Source organism: Prenolepis imparis, unplaced genomic scaffold (assembly GCF_030444845.1).
Source record: "Prenolepis imparis isolate NDT839.2.m4 unplaced genomic scaffold, iyPreImpa1.0 SCAF_10, whole genome shotgun sequence".
NCBI lineage: Eukaryota > Metazoa > Arthropoda > Insecta > Hymenoptera > Formicidae > Prenolepis > Prenolepis imparis.
The window spans coordinates 16,721,469-16,749,153 of NW_028141168.1; the positions used below are offsets into that span (position 1 = coordinate 16,721,469).

At 36.3% G+C, this 27,685-nt stretch overlaps 1 protein-coding gene across 2 annotated transcripts; it reads left to right on the plus strand.

Annotated features, from left to right (window-relative positions):
- Nucleotides 1-648: 648 nt before the first annotated feature.
- On the plus strand, nt 649-27,685 carry LOC145941589 (uncharacterized). 2 transcript variants are annotated; one of them, XM_083047746.1, is made up of 5 exons: nt 649-773; nt 1,258-1,295; nt 19,335-20,092; nt 20,373-20,772; nt 25,459-27,685. In XM_083047746.1, exons 3-4 carry the CDS (start codon nt 19,449-19,451, stop codon nt 20,764-20,766), a joined length of 1,038 nt encoding a protein of 345 aa, XP_082903872.1. In that variant the 5' UTR covers nt 649-773; nt 1,258-1,295; nt 19,335-19,448; the 3' UTR covers nt 20,767-20,772; nt 25,459-27,685. The 2 variants fall into 2 exon arrangements, with proteins under 2 accessions (XP_082903872.1, XP_082903871.1); XM_083047745.1 differs by lacking the exons at nt 649-773; nt 1,258-1,295 and adding an exon at nt 17,120-18,021.

Genomic DNA, 27,685 nt, shown 5'->3' on the forward strand with positions numbered 1-27,685 from the left:
TTATTTTTATTATATTATATATTATATATAAGAGATTTCTTTTATATATATAATAATTATATAATATTTTATATAAGACTATATAATATATTATAAATAAAAATTACATTTTTATATAAATTATAAATTAATTATTAATTTTTTATATATTTAATAATATCTATAAAATCTATAAAAAATTGTACATCTTTGTACAAAATTTTTCTTATATAACTTTTTATAACATTTTTTAAATATCTATTTAAAGATTGAATAAAAAATTCAGTCAGCCTATAATAATTATTTATTTTTTGTATTATTTTAAATATTTTAAATATTGCTTTAAAATTTGTAAATGTTTGCATTTTGCAGATCAACATGTGCACTACAACTCCGTTGCTGTACATATCATATCAGTGAATCTAAATTTATTCTCTATAAAAAATATTTTTCAAAAATAACGATATAATAATTAATAATAATAATTAAATAATAATTAGTAAATTTGATTTATTTCAGAGTGTCGAGCGAATAGTTTCCATGTTATTTACCGTTGAAATAATAATAAAATACGCGTTGCATGCAAGTGAAATCTACTCGGGAGTGCTTTACAAAGTGTCGTGCGATTGTCATTTGTTTATTCTTACGCGCGATCGTAATTAATAAAATTAAAGTGTTTTCGCAAATGTTATGTGAGTGTTAAGAGTAAAAGAGAAGCAAAGGAAAGACGACCAACAATAGGAGAGGAGAAGGAGGCCCGGGGAGGCATCGGGCAATAGCGGAGCAACCGAGAGGTGAGTAAATTTTATTTATTTAATATTCTACAATTTTATGAAATTAATTGTTTATTTATTTTAATGATTCGTTTTTTGTTATTGTATAATATATATAACATATATACATAATTTTTTTATATAATTTTTAAATATAAAGTAAATTATATTTACAATCAATATTTTTTTTATATAAATACATAAATATATTTTTTTTGGAATTGCATTGTGTTCAATATTTTTAAATTATTTTATTATTTATATACAAATTTTTTTATTTTTACTTGTATATTTTTTATAATTGGTTTAATCTTTAAGAAAAATGTTTTTTATTTTTTGTGTAAGATTTTCTTAAGTATTTGTTTAAAAAATCTGATTAAATATTAAAAATTGTTGGAAGATTAAATAAAAAAATTCAATTGATATTCAACTTAATAATTATTTTTTAAAATATTAATAATTTTAGACACTGTTTTTATAATTTATCAATATTTATATGTTACAGAGCAACGTTGTAGAACTCCGCTGCTGCGCGTCGGACCGGTGAGTGATGGATTGTTTTATTTAAAAATTTCATAATAATATACAATCACGAAAGATATAAAATTATTAATTACGTCATGCAACTATATACGAGAAAAGGTGTTAAATTTGTTATGTGTGTAGAAATGATATATATAAATCAACATGAGAAAATATATGTGCAGACATAGTCTTATAACGCGTAGCGTTGCAGTATTCTTGCTGAAGCGCTATGGCACTTATATTGTCACTTGACTTTTGCGTATGACCGGCCAGTTTCGCCGATCAAGTTTACAATTGCATGTCAGAAAAAAACGAGGAACTTAGTTAAGTAAAGAATACGGCACAAACAAATCGCGATGAACGCTGTTTTTTTTCAATTCCTTTGTTAAAATCATAACTTTCATTAATTTGAGTAGTCTATATATAGAAAGCAAAAGGATGTGGGAACATTTATCGCATATTTCTTGTTAATATATCGTGTATAATAATTTTTATTAATACAAAAATAAATATTGCAATTTATAAAAGTTTGTAGAAAATTATTGAGGATTTTAGTATTATACACAGAAAGAATTTTTTCAGAATTTATCCTGAAAATCATGGTAATCGTGGGACAATATGATATGGAAAGAATTTTATGAGAATTTCTCTGATTAATATTTATCACAAATCAAACATATTTTATATTTTATTGTAATAGATATTATTTTTATTGTAATAAATATTAATCAGAGAAATTCTCATAAAATTCTTTCCATACCATGATTTTCAGGGTAAATTCTAAGAGAAAATTCTCTTTGTAGTATTATTAAATTTCGCAAAATTTTTAAATTTTTTTATCAGTCTTATTATTATAACTTTTAATATAATTTTGAATTTCAAAATATATTTGCATTTTTATTTTCTGATAACATTTTACATTGTCATAAAATAAGGAGACGAGAAATAAATATTTTTCATAATTGATATTTATAAATGTCAATTATCTCTATCGTTTATATAAGAGAAACATCTTCTCTAGAGATGTATCGCGGTGTAGTCTACTATCAGGCGTAGGTCTTGAAAGGATCTTATTGTGACTAACAAAAATATTCCACTATAATAATAATAATTATATATATATATATATTTATATTTATATACAATAAAATAATTTAACTCTAAGCATTATATAAAATATTTAATGATGTGTAACCTGAAGATGTAAACACTTTATTATTTAATTGCATAATGACTACATTTAATTCATTTCCATTAATTAAACAACACATTGTTACACTATTAATGTACATTTAATGGTGTAATTATTATATTATATAATTATAATATATAAAATAAGTTAATATACTATATTATGTATATATATATATATATATATATATGTATATATAATGTAAATAATATATATATATGTGTATATAATATATATATATATATATATATATATATAATAAGTCGTAATTATTATATATATAATTATATATTATATAATCTATATATGTAACGATTTAGCATACGCATATACGCAAGAGAGTACGCATATAATCAATTTGCCCTATAATTTGACTTTCTCGTTTCGTTCCACACGTGCCAAGGATAGCATTACTCAACCGTTATCGCTTCATGATACACACACATGTCCGAGTAATCGCTTTTGCAAATTTCTCCAGTATATTCTTTCATTTGCGTACGATAGTGTTTCGCGTCGCAGAAGCGTTTCCCGCGATTATTTTAGTGCCACGTGCCCCGGACCCTCCTCTGTGTGTCTTTGCCGCCTCGTCGTTTCTTATTATCGTACGACAGGCCGAAAAGGACGAATGCGGCCCGTCGAACGAAGACGGTAAAACCTGAAAATTGCACCTGTTTGTCGCGAAAGCAAGGTGCAAGAAGCGAAGGTAGCCCGCGCGATAGCGAGCTAATGAGCTTCGCCGCGTGCACGCGTTTCTGCGAACACGTACGACACTCGTACCCGCACCCCTATTGAACATAAACGCGAATCCTGACGTGATAAGGAAATTACTCAAGAGTAGAGTTTCGCGATTACATGTAATCATAGCAAATGTGCGAAAACTCGCGACATTTTCTCACAATTATATAGGAACTTTTCGCATATAGTCATTGTTCTTATGAGATCTGCTATAATGATGAAATTTGTTACCTTGGAATCTTGATAAAACGTCTCGTCTTATACAGATTATGATTCGGTTCGATACTTTATGCCTCGTAAAAGACGAAAATAATTGGCGAGTCGATTATATTTTTGTTAATCTCTGCTTAAAAACGTCGCTATTAAACCGTCCGTGTTTTTCGAAGATACAAAACTCCGTGTACCTCCGGAGTATCTCACCTGATATGCTCTTGATACAGGAGATTCAAGTAACGACTATAAATACAGCCCTTAGTGGCGTGCGAACAGCAGGTGCACGACCTCTTCATGATCGTATAAACCGCTGCTCAAAATTCTTCTTCCTGCCGCACCGCGCCTCCTCCGTTGCTCTCGGACACGTTCCCTCCTTCCCTTCCCCTTATCCCTCTTTCGCGTTATACACATCGTCGGTCCCAAGAGGCTTTCGGGTCCACTTCCGAATTCTCGCGATAATTAGAGGCTGCCCGGCGGTGAAGCTGCCACGTGGTGACATACATGCCGAGAAGTTAATGCCCGGCTATTATTGTCGTTAAATCGCGCGGCTCTTCGTTCGTCGAAATAAAATATAAATATGAAAATCGGACCTGTCTGTCAATTTTATACGTGCACATCGATGAAACGTTATTGTACACAGAATCAACATTGTACGTCGAATTTACAGATCGAAGGATTGTTCTAGGAAAATCGATCAACTAACATTTTGCTACTTATTGTTAGATTCTTTGATAACAATATATATTTATATACATATACATATTGCTCTTTGATAATTTTTTATTATTTATCAAGATTGCAGATTTAAAAATGTTGCGTTTCTTCTAATCTGGAACAAATCAAGAACTCTTTTAGACTGCTTGCGAACTTTTCAGGGACATGGCTCGCTGGAATTCCCAATTCTATGTATCAATTGCGTCTCACCGAGTCAACATCGCACATCCGTAAAATGTGCTTCCACGTCAACTCGTGTTTCCCATATAATTACGTGAATTCTTTATTAAATTCGTAAATTAGACGGTAACGCACCGTTTCCTTTTTCGCTCAAGAGATACAACACATCCATTACTCTCTTCCTCTCCAGCGTTATTCCCCGCCTCTATCCTCTCTTCCGTCTACTCTCTCCCCCGCTCCATAAGGCCCTCAATCTTCCCTTTCCTCGTTTCCTCCCCCTTTTACCCCCTTCACCCCCGATTTCTCTCCTTCTCGCACGTGCGTACGTGCGCGCGCGCGCGCCTTCGGACTTTTTTCCTGTTTTTACGCACCGCTCGTTTTTTCCCTTCCAAAATATAATTGGCGGTGCGATGCACCTGTCTCCCTTTCCCTCTCCATCCTCTGGCTCCCCTTTTCCTCCCTCCCCCTCTGCCCGCACTCGTCCACTCCTCCGGAGGATCGTGAGTCCAGCTTCGGCGAATCCTGGACGCGTGCCGGCAACTCGCTAACTCGCGGTTGCCGCAGACAGGAAGCGCTAATCGCCCGATATCTCGGCCTTATTGCTTAACCCTTACATTGCAGACCCAAGTCCCGGTTTGCAGCATAATAGACCGAGAGCGGGTCAATTATTAACCAACCATTAGAGTGCACTTTTTCGGGAAGAAAAATAGAAAGCTAAGGATTATTCATTGAAAGTGCTTCATATTTTTTGGATATCAAGATGCGTATGAAGAACATAATGAACAAAGAAAATAACAACTTCTTTATCGATTAAAAATTTAATCTTACATAAAAGTTTAACTTATTTTTATTTTTAAAATTTGAAAGAATTAGTAACTTAAAAATATCATTTTCTTAACTTTCACAGATTAAGATCTTCAACTTTTTAAAAATTAAATTAACTTATCATTATGTTGAACATTTTAATTTTATAAGTATCACACTTTTATATAAGTAATTTTATATGAACCGTACTGTAAAAATATATAAAATTGAACTGCAAATATTTATATTTATTATCTTATCACGTTACATAAAGAAAAATTATTTCTCTCTATTTTTTCATTGTTTAAATATTTTTTATTTGACTACAAATAAAATTTTAAATTTGAGAATTAGATTGAAAAATATCAAACTTCAATTATTAAATTATATCCAATTTAAATTTTTCGTTCGCTGGTTTTCATATATGTTCGTAGATACGTCAACAAATCGATCGCCAGCTTTAAAAGTTGGCACAGCTACGCAAGCAACATCTCTGCGGATTAAAACGTACAAAAGAACCTGATCGCCGACCAAAGGCTGAGCCTTTGCCTGTACATTGACCTTAGGTCTCTCTTTTGTTGTTTAGGCTACCGAGTCCACCGTCTTTGTACAAACGCGATTTATTATATACGAAAACGCGCTGTTTTTTGCAAGAAAAATGCAATTTATAGAAATTAATTATCATCGATTTATTCGATGCTTTAATTTTTTTTAATTATCTGCTTTTAGCGCAAGGGAGGACATGTATGAAGTAAACTTTCCGAGTCTATAGAGTATACATCGCTTGCGTTTCCTAATACACAATAACAAACATCAATTTCTAGCATCACACTTAATCGATTATACTAAACGAGTCATTATCCCTCTTCTTTATCAAATACGAAGGGGGATGTACGGAGGAGAGAGAGGAGGCCGCACCGCTCGTTTCCTTCGAGAAAACTTCTTCAAAGAAACGGATTCGAGACGGTCCCCGTGCCATCGGAGGACGGGCCCGTTTCTTCATCCAGTCTTCATCTTTCTTTCATTCTTCTTTTTATCTGTCTTCCTCGTCCGTTTATCCCCCCGGACCCGGTTCTCTTGGTAGTCCGCACAGTTTCTTTCATAGCAAAGTAGAAATCATCGGGTTCCTTTTTCTATACTTTGCTCCACCCTCTCTGTCTCCTCTTCTCTCCAGCTCTCTGCGGCGAGAGTATTCATCTACAGCCACCCATAGAAAAGTGCCAAAGTGTTCCATTTCGTGTCAGATATGGAGATTTATTTCTACGATTGGAACGTATCTCTCTTTCTTCTCGCTTTCTCTTTATCTTTCCCTCTTCCATATCGAGAGACCATTATTGTACAGAATCGATCGTGTCATACCGATATCCATTTCTTATGGACGATCCCGTTGCTTTCACTGACATCGGCTAGTGTAAAGTTTTTCCCGACTTCGTTCTTTTTATTTTTATGTCCTGAAAAACGCGCGAGTCTCTTTTTAATTAAATCTTACACAACGGTAAGCTTATTCAACGGTTCACTTATGCAGTGAAAAGTAATATAAACGCATTTATATCTGCAGATTGATTTCTTTTATCCGTTCGAGAGCAGAGAGTCACGTGTGTTCGAATTGAAAAACGAGAATCGTTTCTTGAAGTTTTTTTTTACTTACATCTTGAGAACTATGTGATGCGAAATAATATTTGATATATCGAAATCTCTCGATATAATAAATTATTTCAAATAATTGTTACATTTTAAAATAAATATCATTCATATTCGACACTTTGCAAAAAAATTTCAATCTCAAAGTCAGAGATTATATATTTAATTATAGAATAATAAATTCACAATATGTGAATTCTATTTACACAATGAAGCAATTTAAAATAAAATAAAAATATTAAATGCGTTAAATATCATATAAGTAACACAATATAATAAATACTGTTACTTTTACATTTATTTTTGCATAAAATGTTGCATCTGTCCATGTACATTTCATGATATTGAACGAATTCGATATTTAATATATACAAGATTTTTGCGAATTACCTGGAGATCTTACATCTCTATAAACTGCATAATTTATTCATAACGATCCACTTTTAAACGTCTTTAAATGTATAAAAAAATATCTTTGTACAATTGGCAAGTGAGCGAACATACGGTTATAAATACTAGAATGGACGTAGATACATAACAATACTATAGTGCAATCGTTATTGTGCACCTAGCGCATTACAAGTCTCCCTTTTACCGAGTGAAGCGGCGCATGCATTACATAAAGCACCAAATTTGCAATTTATGCCCTATGCGCGTATATGCGCGACATAACAATTGTGCCCGAAGTGGCCACATTTTTTTTAACAATAACATATACGACCGCCGCTGTTCCCGGTATCGATGCGCGGTACGATAAATTATGTATGCATATATCCGAATAAAATACACGCACGCATGTATGTAGGGGTGAACCGGCACGGCAATGGCTAATCTCTATTTGCATCCCTGAATTTCGACTCGATCCAGAAACCTGACTGCTCCCCTGATTTTCGGCATTCAGGTGGCATATGTCGCCCCTGCCCAGGACTCAGGATCTCGATACGTAGACCGTGATCCGGCATAACTGTACTGATATCGTATATATAGCGACATCAGGGGTTCTCAATCGGAATAAGCAGTTTCTTAATCATTTGTCAGAATTGTCAAAAAATTCCGTCATTACTTAAAAATTATAAATTGGTCAAAGATAATAATATCTTTTAGATTCTACGTGTTCTATCAGAGCAAGGTCTCAGAATAATTTTGATCAAATTCCGTGTAATTTAATCAGCGATTAATTCAATTGGGACGAAAAATTAATAATTCTACTCATATTAATAAAATATTTTAGATATTACTGATAGGCTAATTGTCGATCGAGTTAATCAAAGTTTGGAATCAGAGCACAAAACGCGTATATATTATCATATATATTAAAAATTTGGTATAAAGGACCTTGTGAAAAATATGAATTTCAGGAAGGACAAGCTGCTTCTCTAAATCATATTTATTCATTTCGTTTATATAATTTACAGTTATATTTGTATTCAGCTCTAGAGAATGACATGCGATGACGGAGAGAAGAAAGCACGGGTCTCTCGGTGCGCGGCGATAAATCACAGGCACTCGTTAGCACACCGCGAATACATTAAGTGACACGGCAGTTTCACCGGCGCGTTTTCCGCGACGTAAAACTTAATATGAGATCCGTTGTCCTCGCGTGCGAACACGCATGTGCAGGCGCTCGCCCTGATAGACGGAGGGTTACGCGGCACCCCTCGCGCACGAGCGCGGTCACGACAGAGGAGCGAAGGGATGACGAGGGGAGAAGGAAGGTGTAGAGAGAAAGAGAAAAAGACGAGAGGTAGTGTCGGGGCCGTGGGGTCGAAGCACAAAAGAATAGCGTCGCATGCCACGGAGCTGAATCCACCCTTAAAATTCACTCTCCTGCGCCGCTCTCTCTCACGTGTGCAAGGTTGCCCCGAACCTTACAAAACGTTCCTCGCGACGAAAGACGTGACGTAGCGACGAGTGAATCGATTTTCAAATCAGATCTTGGTCGTAATCAGAGATTCGCATATATTCCATATAATAAATTGAACACGCTTTCGAATAAAGATTGCAATGGAGAACAAATTGTGTAAAATACAGACAAAGATGTTATAATTATTAATATAATGTTGTTCATGTTAACTGTAATAGATTTTGCAATCTCTCCACATTCACATGTAGTTGGAATGATATAGATAAGATTTTAATTTCGGTAATTTTGTAAAAGTATTGGATAAGTAATGCAGACATACCTACGTACTCGGCAGCTAGGTGGCATTTCAAATATTGATACCAAGATGAGGATAAATGCCGAGACTCTACAAGTGGTTGGCGATCAGTGGGAGAACCACTGTGCACATTATTGATGAGTGCCGCACAGGGTGGTTGGATGAGTCTCGGGATATTTTTGGGGTGGGCAACAGGCAAGAGCACTCGCGCTCGCGCTCGCAGAGGGTGCCCCGAGCTTTTTCGGATCGGGTCGCCGCTCAGACGTGATGCAACACGAAGAGGGGAGGCCAAAAATCGAATGTACCCGGGAAGCGGGAGTCGGGGGAAGGTAGTACACAGAGAGGAAGAGGGGGACAGGGGAGAAAGAGGGGCCGAAGAGGGGGACAGAAACCATCTGCCCGCATATGTTATGCCCTGCGTATGTCGAGCCGCAAGCCGTAAGAGAAAACCGCTCGTCCGAGACCGGGAACCGACTGTCTGTTCGACGGGAGGAAGTCGGAAACGGACCCCGTCACCTCCCCCGAAACGTACGAGGAAACGAGTGTTTCCGTAATTAGGAAATGTAGTAGTAGGAAGAGGAAAATTGAGCCCCCGGGGGTTGGCTCGTGTCGACACGAAACGGCACGTTTTGATTTTATTCCGGGCCCTGGTGTCTCGGTGGTGCGCACGACACTCCGCGTTCACGCATTTTAATTTTTATCCCTTCGACGCAATAGACTCTTCTAATATCTGGTCTGACTAGTCTAATCTACTCGTAACATAAAATTTCGAAACAAAAATATTCATAAATAATATGGTAAAAAATAAAATATTGTACAAAATATCGTAACCATAAAAAAACTTTTCTTTTTCTAATCATTGAAATGATTTATTTTATTGATGAAATAAATTTTCGCTAAATTTTTCTCTTTTCATTGTTTTGAACTTTGATCGAATAACATTGTAAAAGCAACTGACAAAGGTTTATGTAAGAATATATACGCAATGGTTAACATATAAATATCATGACATGGGAAAATGACAGGTGCAACTTGATAGTTAATTAATTAATTAATTAATCATTTTTACTATATTCTTATGACGAGTATCGACGCAATGTCGACGATCGACTTTTCTTATTGCTCAATTTCGCGGTAAGTCCAGGTGCAAAATTGGTTACTCTCACCTGCGTTACATCGTGAGATCTGCAAGTCATGGCATAAATGCACTTCATTAACGATGCCGGCGTAAAAAGTTTCGGAATCATTGTCAATCGATCGCTCTTGTCAATCCACGTTCTGTTAAATATTAATTTCTCAAAGTTTTGTTTATCTACCAATATGTGTCATTCATTTCTTTCAGTCTCTTGTGTATCATTATTTGTTTGGAACGTTTCATTTTTTCGTAGCTCTAATAAAAAAATATTGCAAATTGTTTGAAAAATTCGTCTGCTTTAACTTTAATTTGTTAATATTTTCCGGGATATCCCGTAGTTTCTTTTTCATGCTAAGGGAAAGGTCTCGCTGACAGCGAAATTACAAATTTGCGAAAGATGGGGTTAAAGAGCGCGCGTGCCGCGATTAGCCTGAATGAGATTGAAAAAGAAAGAGAGAGAGAATGTGGTCACCGGGAAAGAGATCATCCTGTTCCCTTTAAGTTTCGAAGAGAGGAGAACACGACACGACGGACCGATCGTTGCATTGTGATGCTCGCGGACCTGGAACGGACGACGGGGAACGAGATCCCGTTCGCGCGCGCGAGCAAAGCAGCCTAAAATGTGCAGCTGGTCTCACGTCACTCGTTCCGGGCACACGAACGAAGTGCGCTCTCGTAGTCGTCCCGCTCGCACAATCGTTGTTGCGTATCTGCCCTCTCTTCCCTGACAGCCGGTTCCTTCCAACCGGTACAACGGACAAGGACGAAAGATCGTAGCCACGCTTCGGCCACGCGACTTCCAGCCACACAGAAGCCTTCTTCTTCTTGCGCTCTACATGCCTGTAGGTCGGAGGTTGTAAGTTATAACCACACGCACATGCATCTCTCGATAACAATCGAAATGAGTCGATCGATTATTGCAACATTACGTACACTGGTAATTATCTTGCCTTTTATTTCTCAAGCAAATTGTGTGCCATTTATTAACGACAACTGGTTAATATTTGCTTCGGCTATGATAAATAAAGACATTTCTGGAGAAAAATAGTTTAGAGATGACATTGAGTGTATTTCGCGTTGTTTTAGATTTAGCGGCACATGTATACATATAAAAGCATGGGTCAAGAACAATCAAATAAAAATAATTATGTAAATATTTCCAATTGTTTAAATTGTGGCAAGCCGAGCTTCATTATCCTAAAACTGCAAAGTGGCAAAAATTATTACAGGGAATCAAAATAAGATAAACTTTTGTAGATTGTCTATCAATTAATATATAATAATAATGAAAAAATATATTAATGCAAGTCGACTCCAGACGGATGTCTATGGGCGAGACATTAAGAGCGATGCATATGGTTCCTTCCGGGAGGAAACCGTCGCGGCTGCCGTTTGATTACTATCATCGTCGCGTATCCTTGGAGGACGCGACAGTTGGTTTCTTGTCGCGAGCGATCGCGTCATACACCTCCTTCGACGAAGCGTCGCGATGGCATTTTTGCCGAGGGTCGGCAAGAAAAAAAAACAAAGAGGAGCGTGAGATCCATTGGCGCTACGGATTAGTCACCGCGCGAGTTGAACGGACTGTGTGCCAAAAAAAAAAAAAAAAGAAAAAGAAAATAAAAAGAGAAGAGTGAAAGAGAAGGAAAAAAAAGAGCGATTTCTTCTCGGGCTCCTTTCTGCGCCCTTTTTTTTAGCGAGCCCTCGAATCCCGGAGCAGGAAACAGCTTGGACTTTTTGCGCCTTCGAACCTTTTATTATCGAAGCGGTCTGAGTTATCTCAACTTTTAATGGTGAGAGAAAAGGAGACCGTCTAACGAATATTAGCCCGCGTGAAAAAAAATAAAAGGATCCAACTTTCGTTATCCTAAAGCGCGCATGAAAGGTGCCGCTAAAGGATTCGCACGAATGATTGTGGTTTGCTTTTCTATTTTGAAGATTCGGTAATCACATTGAGATTAAGATGGAATCGATATGCCAATCAAACGTTTCGATCTAGATATCTACTCCCGTGATTTTAATTGGACACAGTTTTAATTTATAAAAAGAAAGATGTTAATATATAAATTAAAAAACATATAAAATAAAAAATGTTACCATGGAATAAAATAACTTTCTATCACATTCCTTTTTTTTACAGCAATAGTTGACAAGTGCTATCACGCAACATGTATTTAGACTATTGTAAAAGATTGTCGTCGCTACAAGAATGTTAACATTGCAAAAATCGCGTTTTGTTGCACGGAAACGTATCGTTTACAATCGAAAAATCCGAGCAAAGTCAGCGAGGGATACTGGAAAGAGAAAAGGGAGAAGAGGTAGATCGAGCAGGCCGATCGTATAATTTTGCACATTGTAAAGCTCAGCCCGTGGCGGGGTGGGCTCGATAGAGAAAAGGGGAGTAGAATTACCTTTCGTAGTTGAATAGAACGCACCTACGTAGGCACGTAGGACGAGTTCTATAGCGGAGCGTAAGTGCGCCTCGAATCAGGATCGGATGATCGTATCAGTTTTTTTTACAATACCGTCCGTGTACCGTGAAAACGGGATATTTCTCATCATTTATCTGATTTCCACAAACCTTTCTTTTTCCAATTAAAAAATTTTGTTTTTATTATTATTATATTTTATTAAAATATCTTGAAGGCAGGGGAGATTCCATTCATTATATATTAAGATCTAAAGATAATCGAATCAGTTTTTTTTTCACAATCGTGAAAATAAAATATTTTTCATAACTTATCTTGAAATTGATTTCCACAGACTTTTCTTTTTTCAATTGAAAAAATTCGTTTTCTCATTATTTTATTAAATTATTTTATTAAAATAAGGAAAGACACATTCTATATTTATTATATAAAATAATATTAAGAATAAACCCTAAACGTATTAGATTCTTTCACAGTGTCCGAAGCAACGTTTGATTGTATTGCAAGGTTTATTAAACCTGCGGCAGAACGGAAGTGCAGGAAGCATTCGTTGTACGAATTTATGACTTCGAAATCCGCCCCTGCAACGAAGCATGGTGCGTAACAGAAGTGCGTAGGCATTGGTCGTGCACACGTGCAGGGGCACGCGTCGTGACAAAGGGCCCGCACTGATCCACCCCCTTTCTCTGCCTCATTTTACTCCCCGCTGCCACCATCCCTCTCTTTCCCTTTCCTCTCCCCTCTTTATCCGCCATCCCTCTTGTCTCGCATTCTCTGTGCGACCCGACGTGACTGTTCGGTCGCTTAACGCGGTCTCTAGGTTGGAAACACATTCGTCGTCGTGTTATTAGCGTTTTTTTTTTTTAAAGCACGTGGGGCCCCCGCGGCGCATTGGGCTCTGCAAATTTTACGCATAACGCACGTTAAAGTTGCGCTCGCGCTGTGACTTGGCCGGGGAGGAATCGGGGGACTTATTTGCTTTACCCCATCGCACACCGGAAGAGCGAGTCATGTTCGTACCAGGCGATGGCGATCACGTACGTCCAATGAACCTATGACGAACATTGGCGCTTCGCGATCAATACTCGAATAACGTACTCGAATAACATGTTCGATACTTTAAGTCACGTGCAATAAAATGTTTTAATAATTTAACAAAAAAATGTGTAGTTCAGTAAAAGCGATAAACTGGAATTCCAGATCCTAAGCAAAATAAAAATTTAAATAAAATGTACAAACTTGGAGGATACAATCGCATATGTAAAAGAAGAAAGGGGGGCATCGCCGGATTTCGCAACAATAAATGCGATCAGACATAGGCATCGTTATTGTCGCAATAATACGGCCATCAATAACCTTGACGGTTTATTCCCTTTACGATAATCGCAGAAAATTAGCGGGATACAATGTTGGGGGGACGGGGGGGAAGGGTACCATGTAGCTAAGCTGCGATGACGCGCGTGCAGGAGAAAACGAGGAGGTCGCGGCCGAATTTATAACGGAATATATAGAGCGGCGACCCTTCTCGCGAGAAAGAAGCCTTAATCTCCCGGTGCTACGGGGGCACCGAGGGGGCGAACGGGCGCGCACGCCTCGTAGTCCCACGAGAAGTGCTCAGGGATTATGCGCGAGAACCGGGGGACCGCCGTAGGGCCCTACCGAGTCTCTCGATCCTCTCCTTCCCCTTTCCTGCCCCCCTCGCTCTTCCATTGTTGGAGATCGTTTCCGACGCATAATGCCCCCGAATGAGCCTGTAAACTTATCAGTCGGACGGTCGCGAGCCGGCATCGATGCTCGATAATATCGAAACTCCGTGATATACGGCCTGTGGCGGGAAAGAGGTCGAGAGTTGATATCCCGATCGCACGCCCTCGTCTGGATACGTAAATCAGGATCAGAGATCACTTTGTGCCTCTCTGTGGTCCTCCGCGTCCCACCCTTTTTTCTTTTGCACGCATAAGGAACTCTCTCGCCTTTGAAAAGATTTTGATTCCATTTGCGCGCGACCACCGGATCAACATATCCGGGGACTTTACGCGTGGGTCCCCATCGAGAAGCCGCGCGCGCGATTTCGGCTCTACCCTTCATTCGCTTTTAAACGGCAAGCGCTCGATATATACGTTATCTTTGCAATGATAATCGTAAAATTACGTACGTTTAACGCGCGATAAGACATGATGCTTAAGTGTCCCGGCCATGCAATGTCCCGACATACTCATGTAAGCCGCATTATATTCCTCGCCTGACGTTCTCATATATATAGATTTGTGTATATAGCGTCATATAAACTCTGATTGTATATGCGTCGATATTGCGCGAGAAAAGCAAACTTGCACACGAAATTCTTTACATTTGTATTTTTTCATGTTATCCGAGTGTGGGAAATATTTCATCATATCGCTAATGAACATCATATGTGAGGATTGAGCCCTTCCCGTTTTCAATGAAAATAATGAGGAAGTGAGCAAGAGCGCGGTTTCATATCGAGAAAGATTTTATAAATCATCGTCTTAACCGCTGTTAAGGACTTAATCAGTGTCACGTGCAAGCCATTCGCACACGAATTGCGTTAATCCCCTATGGGAAGAACGGATCTTCCTCGCATGTGGGAAAACCACAGCGACGCGTTCGCGTTATTCCCATAAACAGATTTTTTCCAGCTGTCGAAGAAGCATTGCTCCTCTTCTATTCCTCCATAGCTTAATTTAATTTAAAATATATAGCTCACTGATAATTCGTGAAATATTAACTCTCAGATGAGACAATATTTTCTACTGTGCGAAAACTTTTACCATACTTTAATAAATAATCGTTCGTTTCAAATCTGAAAATAAAATTCTGCCCAAAGGGATTTGCGTATATAGAGTCCCAGTTTATATAATATAAATTATAAATTCGGGCCACAACGTTTTAGTCGTATGGTCGGTTTAGGCTCTCAGGTTTAGGTGCACAAATGCAGACTAGATCTAGGTCGAATCCCCCCGATCCCTTTGGCATAATCAGAGTACAGCCCCCGGCATATAAAGTTCTTTTTATCTCGCGGTTGCTTCTTAAATTATAATTTACGTATGCGCATAAAAACCGCAGTTAAGTACTAATCTAATTCAATATTCAGTCCAATCCAGTTACTTTGTGCTGTAACCGGAGCAAATTTTATTTTATTTAAGGATAAATCATAGTGCTTTTTTTAAATAATTCGCTGTTTTTCTCTCTTTGTCTCTCTTGGATTAAATGTTTCAGAAATTAATTACTTACTAACAAAATATAATTACTAACGAAAGCAAGAGCTTTCTTTTTTTTTAAAGCGCAAGATCTCGTGAAATACACATGTAGGAAGCTTATGTAACGGAACTTTGGCTTATAAGACGATGTTATAGAACCGGTTTTTTTTTTATTTTCCCGAACAAAAATCATATTTCGCATTCGATATGTCATTCTCTCACAAGAGTACCGCCCCGAAACATGAAACTTCCGCAACACGACGTATGCGGTTCTTCCTGTCTTTTACCGCAAGTAGAAAATATGCCAGGTGAAATTAAATTTTTTTTCGAAATTCTTCTTTTTTCAAATAATTATAAAATTACTAAATACAGCTTTTTATATTGTGATTTTTGATATATTTTGGACCTTATTATCGCGTTATTTTATAAAATATTATATAATTATTATAAAATAAATTGTTTTTATATAGTTTCGCACGGTACTATGCACAATGCACATGCATACTTTCTCATGATGAATTCTATCACGTACAACGGCGAAGATTAAAGCAGCCGGTTCGGATAGGGCACAAAAATGCAAATTGCGAAACGCATTTAGTCGGCATGAATATCTCGCACGAGGATCTACCTTATCTTCGATCACCGAGCAAATCACAATGTCTCTGCATAAATAATTTTTTATTAAATAACGAGGAGAGATTTTCACACGAACCCCTGTACAAATATTAGGCAGTTTAACGCTTGCTGATTACAAAGAGAGCGATGGAATATGCAATATTTTGGACACAAGTGGAACACGCCGGATATGGTCAGACGCTAAATAGATGAACAATACAAACACGATTGTAATATTATTTCGCTGTCCGAGCACATGCATATTTTGATGACGCGCGTATACTTGGCAATAAAGGCCAAAGTACATAATAACATAGCCCTCTTTAATCGTATATCGACCGCCGTTCAATTACGCATTAGATTACCGGGGATCACTTTGTCTTTCGTACAGTCTTCTGTGGCGGCCGACGCCACCGGTATACGAGAGAAACGGTAATTGCGTGCAAGGTACGCACGCACTCACGCACATTTATCGCTGGGCCGTAGACCCACACACGTAGCCGTACAACCGGCACACGCGCTCTCTCTCCCCCGGCATATGGCGCGTACGGTCCCCCTTTTTCAGTTCCGGGGGAGAAGAAATGAGGGGCTGCGGCGCGTGCTGAAAATCCCCACTACATCTTTTGCTCTCTCTCTCTTTCTCTCTCCTTTCTTTTCTCTTCTCTTTCCTTCTCTTTCGTGGATTCTATGGCCCACGTTTCGCTCCCTCTCATGCACAGGCGCCCTTCTCCCTTCTTGCTCCAACCCCGCGATCCAACTCGGCGCGGTGCTAGCGACGAGATGCTAACCCATCTATCGATGTCCGCGCTCATTCTCGACGCGGACGCCATGTAGTGCATAGGACGGAAGTATGATCATCGAACAGAGGTGCTGATGATACGCGATTGTGAGCATCTCTCCCTTCCAGCAATCGCGAACGCGAGTTTCCCGAAGTCTTCGTACTCTCGCGAATCTACTTCCGTTTTCTACTTATTACAACGAGAAATTTTCCTGTGGTTGTAAATTACATGATTCACGTGAAAATTGTTGTTGATTGCGGAGGAAGTGGAGGAAAGAGAGTGAAGAGTGAAAATCTTCAATCTAACTGAGAGTGCGTCAACCAAAGTTTTGATGAAATCTTTCTTTCCTTCACAAATATTGAATATTAGAAACGTTTTTAGAGAAGAAATATAATAAACGTTAATTGTGTGTCTTGTGTGTAATATTGACAATTTAATATATGGGACATATTAATTCTGACAACCTTGCATCGATATTAAAGCTGTGTCAATTGCGGTTATCATTCGTCTAAGGAGGGATCAATATTAATCACTAATTGATCAAAGGTTCACGATGTGTTCAACATAAATGATTTGAGAGTGGATGACACAGTGATTGTTGTTAATAAAATCGAGTTTGCAATCGCAATCTCAATATTTCCGTTGATCATATATGCAACATGCATTACGTAGATCAACGTTTCAATGAGGAACAAAAGTGCATCAATCGATAGCAATAAAATATCGATGAAAAATATAATTATGAATGAATGATAAATACGGATAATGTATTAAAACCCAAGTGCCTTCAAATGAGATTTCTCTCGTTTTATAACAATGTTATTAATTTATATATAAAAACGTCAAATGTGTGTTGTTGGAGAACTTCATCTTCATGGAAAATATTATACTACATCATTTTCATCAGGAGTCACAGCTTAATCTTTGGTGAGTATTTAATTATGAAAAAACACATTATTTTAAAAATATAAAAAATATAATTTTTTATTCATTATTTTCTTAATTGTAATTACATATTATTTACGGTAAGAACATATATTGTACAAATAGGTTCCTTCCAGTTAGGAATAAATTAGATTTTTAATTTTTTAATTAAGGCATGATAGTTGTAATTAAATACAATGATAAAATTTGTCCCGTTTTAACCCAAATTAAAAAAATTATTATATTTTGAATCGCGATGAAATCAATCGAGAGCGAACATGTACGGAATTGGAGTCAGTATTTGATATTATTTTAGATAGAAGAGGTGTTCTTCTTTCGTTAAAAATAAAGTTGATAATTTATAAAAAAGAGCTAGATTTGTTTTGGAAGAATTGTATAATAGTTTCCGAGGAGTCGACGACCGTCGCGAAGAAGAATAGACGGTGACCTCATGCTTTACTTAAGCCATAGCGACCGGCAGCGAGACAATTAGATCTCGGTTCCAGTCATCAGCTTCGTATGTTAGTAAAAAAAGAAGCTATAGATCTATTAAAGAGAGGCATATTTGTGTGCAAAAACCTGTAGCAAAATATATTTATACATTTTCTATCTCCAATTTAACAATTTATCTAATAAGTAGAGAGAGAGAGAGAGAGGGAGAGAAAGAGAGAGAGAGAGGGAATTGTCAATTTAAAAAAAAAAATAAAAGTCTTTAAAATAAAATAATTATGAAATAAAGAATATATACACATATTACTAGATATATGTATATAATTTATTCTAAATTATTGAAGAACATTATTGATCAAAATTTGAAAGTGTTAATCGCGTCGAGTCTTTGCAAGAAAGATTTATAAATACTTTTTGCGAACGACAGGTTTGACCTAGATTCGAATTGATACCCAATCGAGGCGCCTTCCAACGGTTTGCGTCGATAATCGCCTTTGTCTCCGACAAGAGAATACGTTTTATTTATAAGTCCGGCAATTAGGCTCGTCCTCGACAAGCATTAGTGTCGTTTATCGACCGGTCAACTCCGCTGTCTTAACGCAACTCATTTAACCAATGTTATTGTGGAAACGGCACAATCATATACAAAACACGATACAATTTACGAAATCTATTTACCGAAATATTCTGAACTAGATATAACATATATATTGAATTACGGATTGTGTTTGCATTTTTATTACAATAATTATTTTGCCCCGTTACATTTACTTTTGTGACTCCATAATTATAAAAATTTATAATAATTTACACGGTTAATTGTTTGGAATATTGAGGGCCTTATGGAAAAAAATTATCTTTTTCAGTTTGGAGCAAAATTGCGCGGCGTTTCAATGATAGTTTACACGCTTCAAGGGTGATCCCATAAACTGAAAATAAAGAAACTGTGTCATTAAAGAGCACTCGCTGAAACGAGCATAATGGCGACCATGGGGGTAACCGTCTTTTGCAATAGAGTACAAATAAACGGCAACGATCAGGAGCAATTGATGTTGCTGCGGACGCTGCAGGATAACGAGAACAATATCATCGGTAATCAACCGACGCTGATAGTCCCGAAAAACAATGGCGGGGGTAACGCGACGAGTTCCGCGACCGTGTTACCCCCTTACGACCCTTCTCGATTGAAGAAGCACGGGAAAAACGGACAACCGCCGCCCGTTGCCGTTGCCCGAAGAAATGCCAGAGAGAGGAATCGCGTGAAACAAGTAAACAACGGATTTGCCACATTGAGACAGCACATACCGAGCCACATTGCCGCGGGTTACGGAGACCGGGGTAAGAAGTTATCCAAAGTGGAGACCCTTAGGATGGCCGTCGAGTATATCAGAGGCCTTCAGAGGCTCCTGGCTGAAGCTGATGGCATCGAATATGATTCCAAGATCGCTACTGGTGCACAGTGCGCTCCTTCTCCAACCAGCAGCGTCATCTCCTCGAGTCACAACGGTTCTGGCGAAAGGCTCGTTCTCGAGGACGACGCGTTGCCCGCGGAAGACGACGAGGCGGAACAACTGGATGAAGAAGAGGACGGAAGTAATGTCAAATCGAAAATTACGTTGTCCAGGTAAATTATCTGGATATCGATTGATTGATTTGTAGCAATAATTGAAAAGAGACACAAGCAACAATATCGCGACAAGAGAGAAATGCATTTAATGCTTACAAGATTTTATTTTATATATACATTAACAATAATCTCATTTTTTTCGAGATAGAATTTTTGTTTTTATGATCTCTTTGCAATTATCGCTTTATCAATCATTCTAATCGTGTACTTGATACACTTGAATGCAAAAATTAAGAATAATATTTTTATATTATAATTTCGCGTTTTCTCCTTACAGATTATCTCCTAATCGAACTACCATCTCGTCCCCACGTGACTATTACGCATCCTCGGCAGGCGACGAGGAAAATCTGGAACCACGAACCGTGACCGGTGGACAGAATTTTTCCAGGCTATCGCCAAATTCTGTGGCCTCGCCGCCGTCCGAGTATTACGCTCAGAACGAAGAGAATCTCGAGCCGCAAATTCTTTCACCGTACAGCGGCGCCGGGGACAGCGAGGAGGGTGCAACGACTGTATACACGACCAGTCCAGAGACCTTCTCCGGGGCCCTTTACTACAAGCAGGAGATCACCGAGACGGGGGAATTCATGGACGTCGTCAGCTGGTGGGAACAGGAACAGGGTAGACTCGTTCATCAACAGCACACGCAACGGCTGACGCACGTGTAACCGTAGGTGAGTTCCCGACGAGTTTCGACCTGTATTCAAGCCGGGAGACGTCGAGTCTGTCGACTCGAGCGATAATTTATTTCAACTAACTGTCATATCGGTTTTTATTTTCTTTTATTAATAGAAAATTCTGCTGGTTAACAGAATATATTTTGTAAAGTGCTTAATTTTTGTCATCACGCGATAATAAATAGAAATAATTACGGTAGGCAAAAGTGCACTTGCAAGAAAACGACGAACGGGGTAAGGGTGGAAGTGTCTGTTCTTCGTGCGGGCGTCGCGAGTCGCGTTTCTGATGCATCCAGGATGCACACGTGATACCCGCGTCGCGGAAGCGCTGCCAAGTGGAAACTCGTGTTCGACGCTTCGCCCCGAACACGTGCTACGTCGGTGTCGGGCCCGAAAATAAACTTTACGCACCGAAACCACTTTGCGAAGTACGTGCCGACGTGACACTTGGACGTCACGGTCTCTTCTATGCTTTTCTGTCACATCGGAAACCCTCTCGTTCAAAGAGACTTTATCGGCGAAGAGCGTATCTTATTGATAAAAGAAACTCGCGCCCGCTTAATAGATTTTAATAATACTTTACCTCAACAAGTTTATTTTCTTCCTCTACAATTTATCATTTTTATACACACAATTATATCTTTATTTATTATTCTTATCATTATATAATGGTAAGAAAAGAGAATTTTTAATAAGTATATTTTTAAAATAATAAAATAATAATTTACATGTGCATATTAATTTTTGCAATTGTGTAATTGCAAATTTTCATTTTTTCAATTACATTTGTACATCGAAGATCAGAGGAATCTTATAAGATCCATAGTATGCAATTTGGATGACACATGGCCGGTGGTGGATCATGGCGTGTCATCTTAAAAGCGTGCAACCACGAACGGAAGTGGCGGAACGTCTAGCCATATGTTGGATATTCTCCTTGAAATATCTCGCAACCAGACCTTCCTCAATCTTCTTGGTTTCCAATTGCTGGTCATCAATTCCCATGGATATCTGACACATGTTCGTTTCACGACCGAGTTACTTCTTTTAAATCCACTTAAGGGAATACTTTAAATATAAAATTGATATCCGTACGAACATATAAAATGGCTTACATATTCCTTTCGATATTTCTCAACAAATCTGCTAGAATAACAATTAAAAATTAAGCTGAATATTATAAAGAGATTAAAATTTGCATATTCACACATTTGTTATATTATAAGCCTAAAAATACATAGCTGAATTTTAAAAAATATATAATTTATTTAGAATTCTTTTCTTTCATTTTTTAATGTTTTATTTACAAGATTTCTTAATATTTTCCACGGTTTCTGTCCGTCTGACAAATTTCAGATCGATATACGTTTTCTAGAACGGAAAAAGTGCATATAAGCCATTGTATAATCGTATGCGATGACCGATGCATTCGATCTTGGGGTGCGCGATTGCGACGGGAAAAAAATCAGCTGGCGGGCGGTGCCAGTCGCTGTGCCACAAATAGAAGTCGCGGTTTCCTTAGAAACGTGCGTAGCGCCCACGTGTGCCGTACACGCAGGCCGACGAGAGTAGTGTTGTGTTGGATGCACATACGTTAAGCGAGACCAGAAGCTGCATTGCCGCCGCGTTGCTAACATATGCGTGGCATGACGATTTAAAAAAGCCGAGTCACAGTCGTGAAACGCTTCACGTGGAAAAATTTTTGCTCTCAAAGTTATTATATTCATCTTTATTCTCAGAATTTTATTTACCGCCAGACGGTGAATATTATATTAATTAATTAACGAAATACATTCATTAAATTTCCATATTTCAATATTTTTTATATTTTAATATTTTTCAATTTGTCGAAGATTATTTTGATTTTATAATTCAGTATCTTAATTATTCCTCTACAAAGTTTAATAAATTTAATTGCGCTCTTTTTGCATTTTCGGTAAAATGTTATTATAGAAATATATCAGCACAGACGTAGGGAGCAAAGGAGCTGGAATGAGCGGCCAGCAAGTAATTCCCGACAATTATAAAGTGAGGTCATCTACGAAGTTTACGAGATGCGTCGTCGCGTCAAATTAATTTAATAAATTCCTTACTTGTGGCTCCCGGTCACGTACTATATCGGTATGCGCGACCGCTATGCCGGTTTTCTTCTCTTCGCATTTAGTTTGCTTCTCGCACGAGGGGTACGAGAGGCCTTAACCCCGCGTTAATTCGTAAGAAGAGAACCCGGTTTTCCCCCGACCTTCCCCCCCCCGGCCCTTTCTCCCATCCGAGAACCGCGGGCAGTCCAATTAAATCCTTTTTTTTTAATAACGTATTACACCGATATGGCTAATCGCCCTATGCGAATTAAGCGCGAAATATAATCCACAGTAATCAAAATAATTAATCAAAGTGGCATATCGTCGCGCGCCGGATACGCGAGTTTCTTTGGTAAAAACTTAAGGCAAGGGGTGGTCAGAAAGCCGTGAGTTAAAAGTTGGGGTAAATAATGACCGCGTCTCGCTTTAATAATTGAAACGTATTATAGAGATTAAATGTGGTGTGAGATACGGCCGTATTGCAGCCACGTAATGGCGAGAATTTTTCTTGAAACCCTTTCGACGACAAGAATCCATAAATTTGCGTTATTAAAAAAAAGAAAATAGAAGAAGAGGAATATAGGCACTTTCTTTCTGCTGTTAGCTGAATTCTTTGCAGAGCAAACGACGAGAAATCTTAGAAATTGATCTTGGAAGTAGAATTCTTTATAAAAGCTAACATTTCGCAATATATCTATTTTTTTTTTATTAACATAATAATTTATTTTAATGACAGTTTAATATTTTTAACAGAAATTAGCTACTGTTCCGTTTGAAGGAATTAACGTTACATGTTTTTTTCTCTTTAAAAAGAAATATTTTCTCAACACAAAAAATGAGTATTAGATAGTAAGCAAATTAGCACGAATTGCGTCGTGAAATAAAACTGCGATGTTATAGTCATTTTCCGCCTTCGACTCGTTTCACGGACATTTAGTGCGCGAAACAAAGAATTCAACAAACAATTATGCTGGTGGAACCCGCATGTTGGTTATCTTATCAATAAACATTACCAGCATGGCAAAACGACTGCTTTAAAACGACGGCAACCGTTTCGAGTCGATTTTATAATGCCATTAAATGTTAAATTTTTTAACCTGTTTTTATGATATAATTGTGAAATTACATCACATATATTTATATAATACATATATGCAAGTTTTTAATAAGAGAAATTCAATTGCATTCTACAACATGTATATACACGTGCTGCTTCTTTTATCGAAATGCGTCAGATAAGGATATACAAGTTTGAAGATTTCCAGACAACAAACACGTCTTCTGAAGACACTTCATGTCGGTTCCTAGTATCTTAAAAGTACGGGCGTGGCAGATCCTTCAATTTATCTCTCACCACTTACATATACCACACACGCTTTTCCCAAGCTCCTTTTATCGGCGTCTTTGCGGCTACGTGGAAAAAAAGATGACATTTTTTTATCGAGCTCTTTATAAGGTTGCCGACTTCAAACTAGATACTTAATAATAACTTCTATATTTATTACACTAAATTGTTATTTTTCTCAAAATTTATGTATAATCAAAAAAATTTAATTCATCATAATATTTATTTCCCTATCATTTATAATATGTTTAAGAAAATATGAATTTGCAAACATATTTTTGTACTGTTCTATACACTTTTGTATACAATTTTGACATAATTTATTTTTATATTTTTTTTCTACAATAATACTTGGAACTATACTATTGAAATTATAAATTATTCATTAATTAATTTTATATTTGTATTACAAATTACTTTTTACTTTAAAGTTTCTTAATCTGGTGTACTATGAGAGGCGCAGGGTTCTTTGACATCTTTTTTTCACATCGAAACTATCGTGTCCCTTCTTTTTCCCGTTGCTTCGTTCCATGAAGAAAGATGAGGATTTGCCACATTATTTGTACATAGGTTTTTTTCCCACGATATATCCGGAATCTATGGGATGTCCGCGATGATTCGTTTCCGAATTTAGATCTTCCCTACAATTCAGGTAAACGAGGATCCACACGTGATTCAGTGAACAGAATACAATAGCGAGACGGGACAAAGGATATTTCTCGAGGATACACACGGGATCCTTCTTCCTTTCCTTACTTTTACAATCATGAAATTGTGGAAAATGTTTTCTTTCGATATAAATCTTCGATGAGGGTTCATTGAAGTGTTTCGGAATAGGAGCTATTGCCACAAGCAAGAGAATTTTTTCGCATTTTCGCAGAATATCACGATACATCGAAATAATCGTTATAGTGAAAAAAGAAGCACATAGATTTGTTTACTTTTTTATTTTATAGAAATAGAAATAAGCAATCAAGTTTGCACATTTGCTGTATTTTATAATATTAAATCCAGTTGTAATTTGCGCTCCGTAATGTAATCATCAAAACATATAAACTTGTTTATATTATACTTTTTTAGAAAATTGATTTCACAATATCAAGTAATTATTTAATTATTTTCCGAAAATTAATTTTCACAATACGTTTTGTCGTTGTCAATTATCCTATATACAAAGCACTCCTATATTTATATGTATAGCAATTTAATATTGTATATTGCACAAAATATATTAATATCTTTTGTGATTTTTCTCAGTTACAGATTTCAATTAGGAAAGGTCAATATTTGCAACAATTCGAGGTCCATTATATGTCATAATATATCTCGCTGAAATTTCGCATGATCTCATTAAATCTGGACAAAGATCCATTCTCAAAGATACGACGTCCAAATACAAGCGCGAGTGATTTTGATTGTGATCAATAGCAAAAGTCGGAAAATTGTACTTATCGTTATATAAGTATTCAACCGAGCAGACACACTTACTCATATCATCCCGTCTTTTGGATCATTATTGAAACATAAAGCTTATATGTTGTATATTTTTCTAGAAAGTATATATATTTAATGTTTATTTAAAAGAAATTAAATTTTGATATCATACATTTCATCTCGTGTCTCTAGGAAAAAGATTATTTGTGTTGCATTATACTTTAAAATGTTATCTTCTAAAAATTGTATTTATACATACACTAATTGCATAAAAAATTGAAATAATAGTGCCTACACATACTCTCTCAACTATATTAATTAATAATCTTTGTAAGAGCAAGACAGAGAGAAATATTTATTTATAATTCTCTTTAGCAATGTTATTTCGCGCTTCCAGAAAGAAAATACGTATTTTTTGGCTATTTATATATCTGCTGCAAGTACAATTAATTTTTAGTTGTATCATAAATTTCATTATATAAAACCGCTTATTGCAAATCTATAAAATTAACATAAATATGCATAATACGCGTGTGAAATGAATAATTCTCCTTGTACTAATGTCATCGATTGTTGGTATACGATATTTTATTAAATTTTTACCATGTTTACATGGTTTGGAAGGTAGAATGTAACATTTTTATTTAATGACAATGTTTGTAAAATATTTATTATGTCGCGTATTTATTTTTTATTGCACAATTTAAAATATATATATATTTTAAATAATACAAGAACCACAATATATAGGATACATCAAAAAGCGAGATCAAACAAGAAGAAAATTTATGAAAAATGCTAGCACGTTGTATAGATTGTATATGATGCATATAAGCATTTTTTTCTCTGCCATGATTATAGTCGTCATAAATATTTTGTAGTAATGGCCTTTTTTCTTTAAAGATTACTGATTATATATTTTTTTTATTTATGTAAAAATTACTACAGAATATTTATATCCACGCATTATATCTACCGATTTACAACGCAGAAGATGTTTGCATATTGTCTACACTCTACACAATTTGTTTTCTTGTCTTTGAGCTTATTAAGATTGAACTTTTGATGCACTCTATATATGGGAAGGACTTGTGAATCGACTTTAACGATGCGAGACACAATCAAAATATTTGTAAATAAAGGTGCCTTAATTAATCGTAAGAGATAAATTTTCGTATTAATATTTATATTTTATATTCGAACTTTTTGACAAAGTATTTAAAATATAAATTAGTAAGTTACTCTATATATTATATAAGTAAAAAAAGTGCTATTTGTTTGCGATATTCTGATCTAATCACATAGTAATAAAAGCAGTCAGTCAAATGTACATGATTATATGTATGTATATGTTACGGTGATTAAATAACTATTAAATATTTTTTTAATATCGCGTATTTTTTATAAGGTACATACGTATTAAGAGTCTGCTAAGAAAATATATGTATGCTCACGTGCCTTATTCTGTCATTGCGATCAAATCTTCAATTTACTCTATTAATCATTATCGTATTATATACCTATATCAAGAGATAGAACGCTGCTTCCATCATACACAAAACACACATGCACACACATACATATTATATAAGAATATTAATATTATTTATAAAAAGCTCTGAAATGAGGATGAAATGAGGAAATTGTTATAAATACTTTAACTTATGCGATTATATTCATTATAATGCATGCTCTTCTCGCGATATAATATAAATAAATTATACAAACAATTTCTCTTATAATATATACATAAACACTTATATAAATTCTCGAGAACGATGTGTCGATTATAATGAATATTATCTCCTTGTTGTAAATTTCATATTACAAGTGCGAGACGAAATACTCGATCGTTTTTTCGTCTCGAGTTGAATCGAATTATTATAAGAATGTCGAAAACTTTATTTTAAGATTAATAAGGACTTGTGCTATAAATTATAAGCAGATGTAGACCATTATTTCTTTGCCATCAGTACACTATACTGATGTTTTTGTAAATATCAGTGCCTTGATTCAACTTAAAATAAGTATTCTACAATCTCTTGTATTT